The sequence below is a fragment of the Boleophthalmus pectinirostris genome, unplaced genomic scaffold (assembly GCF_026225935.1).
Source record: "Boleophthalmus pectinirostris isolate CB_2022bp ecotype Guang Dong unplaced genomic scaffold, ASM2622593v1 HiC_scaffold_7, whole genome shotgun sequence".
In the NCBI taxonomy this organism is placed as follows: Eukaryota; Metazoa; Chordata; class Actinopteri; order Gobiiformes; family Gobiidae; genus Boleophthalmus; species Boleophthalmus pectinirostris.
Window position 1 is genome coordinate 1,377,079 of NW_026571473.1, and position 8,006 is coordinate 1,385,084.

Below are 8,006 nucleotides of genomic sequence, written 5' to 3' on the forward strand. Positions count from 1 at the left end.
ATGGTTCTCACGTTAGCACACCCAGGCTACATCTAGGCTAACTTGTCTGCGCTCAACAAATACAATTGACCTTAAAACGTGACAAATTCACCGGATTGGTTCAGGATTCTGTAAGGGTTAGAGAAATCAATATAAATCAATCAAAATACATAATAATTAATTGCCAGTGAAAAACTGGTTGGTTTAGTCCTGGTTCAGTCCTCGGTTCAGTTCTGGTTTGGACCTGGTTCAGGTCTGGTACAGCTCTAACTTAGTCCTGGTTTAGTCCTGGTTTAGTCCTGGTTTGGACCTGGTTTGGACCTGGTCAGTTTTGGGGATTAACAGATTACATGTACTGGAGTTATGTAATCAGAGTACAAATTATGAGTAACTGTATTCGGTTACAGTTACTGTTTCAGTGAGTGGTAATTGGATTACAGTTACTTTGTTGAAATAAATGGATTACATGGCGGTATTTTACTGTTTTCACATTCTGGGTTATATCCCCACCCCCCTTTTTTTTTCTCTGTAATTTCACTCATTGCCGGAAACCAAACCAGGTCTAAACTAGAGCTAAACCAGATCTAAACCAGGTCTAAAACAGGTCTAAAACCAGGTCTAAACAAGGACTAATACAGGTCTAAACCAGGACTGAACTAGGACTAAAACCAGGTCTAAACTATATCTAAACTAGGACTAAACCAGGACTAAAATCAGGTCTAAACTAGATCTAAACCAGATCTAAACCAGGTCTCAAACAGGTCTAAACCAGGACTAAAACAGGACTGAACGAGGATTGGAGCAGACCTTAACCAGAACTGGACCAGGCTTAGACCAAGATTAAATGTGACTAAACCAGGACTAAACCGGTACCAAACCAGAACTAAACCAGGAATCAACCAGGACTAGTCCAAGACTGAAACAGGACTAGACTAGGCTTAGACCAAGACTAAATGAGACTAAACACAGGAGTAAACCAGGACCAAACCAAGACTTGATGAAATGTGATTAAACCAGGACAAAACCAGGGCTAGACCCAGACTAGATCAGAATTGAACCAGGACTGGACCAGGTCTAAACCAGAACTAGACCGGGCGTAAACCAGGACAAAAATATGATGAAACTAGGACTACACCAGGACTAAACTAGGACTAGACCAATTAAACCAACCAGTTTCTTGTTTTCACCTTGAATAGTGTCCAAACACAAACTGAACTGTACTTTTATACTTGTACTATTAAACTTTTACTATATGTATTTTTTGTTTGTTATTTGTTATTTGTTATTTTGTTTGTACAATCTAATGCAAGCTCCACTAATTCTTTGTTTCGGAATTTGCAGTACTTCTTGTAGTACATCGGCAGTACTTTTTGCAGTACTACAGTTACTTCCTCCTTGCTTGGGTCTTGTCCTCGTCCTGAAGCATGAACGTGAAGGTTGGAGACTTACATCAGCTCCAGCTCCTCGTCCTACGAAGTGCAGCAGATCCTGGGCTTCGGGGGCTTCGGAGTGGTCGCCCTCTGCTACAACACCAACAGCGGCCAGACGGTGGCGCTGAAGGTGCTCAAAGGACGGGACAACAGCGAATTCCACTTCGGACAGAAGGAGGTAAGACACACGTGCAGAAACATGTTTTCACTGAAACTGGTTTGATCAAACAATTTCAATCTGAAAACAATTTAGATTTGGTCTTAAAAGTCGCTTTTATTTTGATTAGACAGGAGAGTTTTTACTGTTTTACATGTTTCATGTTTGGTTTGGTCCTGGTTTAGACCTGGTTTAGTCCTGGGTTAGATCTGGTTTAGACCTGGTTTAGACCTGTTTAGTCCTGGTTTAGTTTTAGATCTGGTTTAGAGCCTAGTTTAGTCCTGGCTTTTAGTTCCTGGTTTAGTCCTGGTTTAGTGAAATGTTTAGATTAAACTAGGACTAAACTCAGATTAGAACAGAACTGACCCAGGACTGGACCAGGCCTAAACCAGAACTAGACCAAGGCAAAAATATGATTAAACCAGAACTAGACCAGGACTAAATCAGGACTAAACCAGGACTAAACCAGGACTAGACCAGGACTAAACCAGGACTAAAATCTTGAGTTAAGTTTTTCCATTGTATTAAACTTGTATGTGATCTTGTGCGCCCCCTACAGGCCCAGATGCTGCGCAGCCTCAAGGAGAAAGGCTCTGAGTCGTATCACATCGTCCAGTGGATTGACTCGTTTAAGTATCGGGGACGTTTCTGCCATGAATTCGAGAGGCTGGACATCAGTCTACAGGAGTACCAGGCCATGGCTCCGTGTCAGAGTCTGCGCCTCAAAAACATCCGTCCGATCGTCACTCAGGTAAAACTCTGGACTCATCAGAATGTGTTTTTATATTTGCATTTTATACCAACATGTGTTTTGATGTGAATCCTGCTCTTAACTCCACGTGTGTTAAAGTGAGCTCATGTCTCTTGCAGACGGTCGGGGCGTTGCTCTTCCTGAAGAGCGTCGGCGTCATCCACAGCGACCTGAAGCCCGATAACGTGATGCTGATCGATCACGTGAGGCAGCCCCTCGCCATCAAACTGATAGACTTTGGTTTGACCTGTGCTGTGAGCGACGCCAAGCCCGGACAAATGATACAGACAGTCTGCTACAGGTATGTGAAGACAGGGACAAGACAGGGACAAGACAGGGACAAGACAGGGACAAGACAGGGACATGACAGGGACAAGACAGGTACAAGACAGGGACATGACAGGGACAAGACAGGGACAAGACAGGGACATGACAGGGACAGACAGGGACAAGACAGACAGGGACAAGACAGGGACAAGACAGGGACATGACAGGGACATGACAGGGACAAGACAGGGACATGACAGGGACATGACAGGGACATGACAGGGACAAGACAGGGACAAGACAGGGAAGACAGGGACATGACAGGGACATGACAGGGACAAGACAGGGACAAGACAGGGACGAGACAGGGACAAGACAGGGACATGACAGGGACAAGACAGGGACATGACAGGGACAAGACAGGGACATGACAGGGACAAGACAGGGACATGACAGGGACAGGGACGACTGATATGTGAGGGAGTATTTAGATTAATTTATTTCTATGACTTGACTTTTGCACAGATAATTGGTAAATGCAGCTCTTGGGGTCAAAATGTGTTTCTGCATCTAATTATAAATCAATTTATTAACAATAATAATAATAAAACATTGTGCATTGTAGATTTTTACCTATTGTGGAAATCTAAAATTGGACGTTAACTACCTAAGTTACTTCAAAATACTTTTAATCAAGTATCAAAGTCCAAAGTTTGTACATGCTGAATTTACATCCACATTTGGGTTTAAAGTGGGACACAATTCAGACCTAAACCTGGAGTAAACAACATTAGAACTAAACCAGGACTAAACCAGGACTAAACAGGACTAAACTCAGGACTAAACAACTTTAGGACTAAACTTGGACTAAACAACTTTAGGACTAAACTTGGACTAAACAACTTTAGGACTAAACTTGGACTAAAACCAGAGCACAGCACAGTGGGACTGACCATGTGTATGTTTGTTGTTGTGTTTGTATTCAGGGCTCCAGAGGTGGCTGTGGGCTCGTCCTTCTCTGAGTCCGTGGACATGTGGTCCGTCGGATGCATCGCCGCCCTAAATGTTCCTCGGTAAAGTTCTGTTCCGGGACTATGACACCGAGGATCTGGTGAGTTTTACTCTGTTCAACTTCTCTGTGCTACTGCTACTGCTACTACTACTACTACTACTACTACTACTACGAGTACTACTACTACTACTACTAGTATAAATAAACGTGTGCTGTGATTTGATAAATGTCAGAATTATTTAAAGCTGCTTTATGTATCAATGGAAATGTTTTGTCTTGTCTGGAATGTTTATATTTTATTTATAGCTCAAAAATACCTTGAAAAACAAGTGACCAGGCTCGCCACTCTACAGATCTGACCTGTAACTTGTCTTGTTGTCATGGATATAGAGAAGTTTAATGCCACACTCTGAAACATTCCAGGCAGAGCAATAACATGTCCATGCAGACTTTGCCTTCACAGACAGTTCTAACCTGTTGTGTTGTGTCCACAGATCCGGATGATCGTCCAGATTCTGGGGCAGCCTCCCAAACACGTCCTGGACTCAGGCCAAAGGACATGGAATTACTTCTGTCTCCCGGACGGAGAGTCAGAGTGGATACACGTGGTACGATTCACTTTCAAAACAACACACTTTTCACCGTTTACCAAACAGGGATCCAGAATCTCAGACACAAAAAAATCAATAACAGTGTTTAGTTTTGCAATGACAGGATAATATGTGATGACAACTTCCGGCACGCTCTGTTCGCGATACTAAGCCTACGTTCAGACTGCAGGGCTTAAAGGCTTAATTCGGATTTTTTTGTGAAATCTGATCGTTCACATTTCCAATTAAACGCGACTTGTATGTGATCTCCAGTGTGAATATTAAACAGTCCAAAAGTGTCTCGCATGTGCACTGGAGACACAACGACGTCAACCGCAGCGAGCGGGCTCTGTGTTTACGGAAGTTGTGTCTTGAACATGGACGCGAGCATTGAGCACCTGGTGATTTTAAAGTTCCTCTTGTACCGGAGCCAGAACATGTACAACTTACTTGTTTTAAGGAGGAGATTGAGATCGCTTCAGTGACACGGAGTTCATTAACAATTTTCACCTATTTCAGATCAGAATAGTGACGTTTGTGGCTTGTTGATAACATGTAGGTGGATGAATGAGCTTTGGCCGTTCAGACTGAAGTCACATGTCAAAAGATCAGATATGTATCGGTTTTAGGAGCACATATCCAAGTGTCCTGGGTCGCATTTGAAAAAATCAGATCTGTGTCATTCAGATTGACATTAAAAGATCAGATACAGGTCACATAGAGGCCAAAAAATTGGATTTGGGTCACTTCAGGCTGCAGTCTGAATGTAACTTAAGTCTGACCAAACCTAGGAACAATTTGAAAATATCTTCATGTCATTGTAGCGTTCTGTTATGTTCGACTAATCAACAATTACAACCATACTTCAGTTTTCATAATTTCCCCACTAACGCACAACTCGGAGCGCACTGGGTACATGCGATTAGTCTTCATTTTACTGCTGATCACATTTACCTCACAGTCAGTCGGCGAGCCCAGTGTCGGGAACTACACCGGAAGTTGTCAGTGCATGTTTCCAAATGTCTTCCTGGTTTGTGACGTAAGCGTGAATAGAGACTATAATACAGCAATTTAATTCCACTCCAACCACAAGCAGTTTTAAACAGAGCTGCAAAACTGGGCCGTGTCTGGAGGACTAAAGGGGAGAGTGAGGGGGAGGAGGAGATAGACTGTATAAAAAGTGGACTACGTGAGTGTGGCGTCTTCACAACGTTCACCTCCACTTACAAGAGCCAATCTGGAACCAGGCTTCATATTTGTAAATCCGACCGCCAGTATCATAGCAACCAAAAGAGCCAGTCATGATTGAGGTGGTTAAATGTGCCGTCCTTCTCACTGGAAAGCGGGAAGGGCTTACTTAGCAACAAAATGCACAAGCTGTCAATCAAACCTGTTGCTAATGCTAGTGGGAGGGACCTCAGGGAATGACGGTGTCTGATTGGTCCCATATTTATGTTTGTGTCTCGATTTAGGGACAAAATAGCGAAATGAGTGTGAATCAGTGTGATTGGTGGAACAAATGTCACACTTAAAACTCCGCCCCTGCAGCCAGATGTTTGTCTCAGAAACACTCGTCTGTAATCGAGACCTGAGTCCTGTGTGATGTCACCAACTACAGGAAATTGTTTTATGCCCAGTCCAAAACATGTGAACTCTAACCTCTGTTATTTTGTGTTTTTAGGTGAAGAAGAGGAAGCGACGGTTTAAATGCACCGTTCCGTCTCTGGGTTCCATTTACTGGGTAAGAGAAAATCCTTTTCATTTAATACCAGACATTTGTGTGAGTTTGCAAACAGTAATAACTTTTTCAAGAGTGTTCACCACTTTCTTGTGTCCATGGAAATGTTATTGCTTTACTAGAATGGAAACAAAAATATGAAATGAAATAAATATAAAATTGCGAGGCCAAAATTGGAAACTTAGAAATGATGTTAAAGTTTTATTTTGTCTCGTTCTCTTGAACTCAATCTCGTCTTGTGGAAATTGTGTCTTGTCCCGTCCCTCGAAATAACTGTTATGAAGCACTTTTAAATCTTAAATGTTTGGATTATGACAGAAAGTTCAGAATTTTGTTCTACAAAATATGGCAATAAATAAAATATTGTATGGAGAGATTTGGATATCGTTATATTCCTACTAAATGTAAAATGTTCTTGTCTCCTCAGAAGGATCCTTCCAGCCTGGTGAGAGAGACCAGTGAAGTGGAGGATTTTGATCGGGCAGTCTTCATAGACATGCTCAAACGCATGTTAGACTTAGACCCTCAAACCAGGATCAGTCCAGATGTGGCCCTGGATCACCCCTTCCTCACCCTGACCCATCTGAGCCAACTGTACCGCGAGTACAGGTAAGTGTCTCACCAATGCCTTCACTTCGAGCTCTACTACAAAAAATCCGAATTAATACAGCAGTGGTTCTCAGGTGGTTGGTTGTGGGCCAAAAGTGGGTCTCAAAAAAACCATTTTCATTGTATCACGAGCCTTTGTTAAACGACAACTTGAAAATGTTGAAGTTTCATGGATTGAGAAACACTGATACAATAAAACTGCTACTACGAGCCGTTTTACTGATGCATATTTTAACTTTAACTCTGTTCTTTAGCTTGGAGAGTAAAAGAATTCAGCTCCAGGCATTAGATCTTTGCCGTAAGGAGCAGCGGTCCACTTCCTCCACTTCCTCTTCATCCCCTGAGACCTCCAAGACCGCACAGGGACAAACCTCTAGCCTGAAGAGGAGGAGAGAGGAGGAAGAATCCCCACGCAAACGGACCAAAAGAGAGGCTTCTGTTTCTGCTGACAGGTTTGTACAGCTTGTTTCCTTGTGTCCTTAGAAATTTTAGATGGTGATTAAACATTGTGAAAACTAATTTGTGCTTCTGCTTCTACCAGGGCAGCTTATGGATAAATGAAATGCAAAAATGTTTAAACTGACATGCTCGGCTTTGGAAGCGTTCTAAATAAATCACTTTTGTCTCTTTTACAGCTCTGTGCAAACATCTGGAGAAGTCCATGAAAAGTCTCCAGAAAAGACTCCAGACAAGATCCTCCTGGAGTCTGTGAATGGGCAGAAGGAGGAAGGGAAGGCGTCTGGTTCGAAATCTGAAAAGACCAGAAAGAGGAAGGCAGAGGAAGGCGTCATCTTGGACTCGTTCAGTCATAAGATGAAGAGAAAAGACTCTGTGACTGTGAGCAGAACAAGTCAGAGTCGAAGGAAAACACAATCGTCCTTCACTCTGCTCACGAAACCATCAACCTGGCCTCTACTACACAAAACAGGAAGAGGAAGCCAGAAGAATCAATCTATTTGGAGCCACTCAGTCCCAAAATGAAGAGGGAACGATTAAGTTGGAGAGCAAAGAACGGGAGGTCACCAACCCAAAGTAGTCCACTGCGAACAGCTCCATCCAGCACAGTACTGGACGAGGACAAGACCCAAGCAAGGAGGAAGTAACGTTTCCAAGTCACCCGGAGGCGAGAGGGCCCTCACCCGGAGAAGAGAGGGCCCTCACACCCAGACGAAAGGGCCCTCAACCACAAAACAGAGGGCCCTCACTCATGGAAGAGAGGACCCTCGCACACAAAATGAGGGCCCTCACCCACAAGAGACGAAAGAGCCCTCAACCACAGACAAGATGGCCCTCACCCGGAGAAGAGAGGGACCTCACCCGGAAACGAGAGGGCCCTCACCCGCAGACGAAACGGCCCTCACCTGGACACGAAACGGCCCTCACCCACAAAAGAGAGGGCCCTCACCCACAAAAGAGAGGACCCTCACTCGGAAACGTTACTTCCTCCTTGCTTGGGTCTTGTCCTCGTCCTGA

General features: G+C 43.7%; 1 protein-coding gene across 1 annotated transcript; it reads left to right on the plus strand.

Annotated features, from left to right (window-relative positions):
* LOC129412030 (homeodomain-interacting protein kinase 1-like) lies at nt 1-8,006 on the plus strand. Its single transcript, XM_055164731.1, has 11 exons — nt 1-11; nt 1,416-1,587; nt 2,126-2,317; nt 2,437-2,618; nt 3,571-3,649; nt 4,091-4,204; nt 5,868-5,927; nt 6,352-6,533; nt 6,788-6,985; nt 7,169-7,370; nt 7,584-8,006. The coding sequence occupies exons 1-11, from the start codon at nt 1-3 to the stop codon at nt 8,004-8,006; spliced, it is 1,815 nt and encodes a 604-aa protein (XP_055020706.1).

Coding starts and splice junctions, on each gene's coding strand:
- LOC129412030 (XM_055164731.1), top strand. Junction 4,205..5,867: donor AGTCAGAGTGGATACACGTG/GTACGATTCACT, acceptor TTGTGTTTTTAG/GTGAAGAAGAGGAAGCGACG. Junction 7,371..7,583: donor AGAGAAAAGACTCTGTGACT/GTGAGCAGAACA, acceptor CACTGCGAACAG/CTCCATCCAGCACAGTACTG.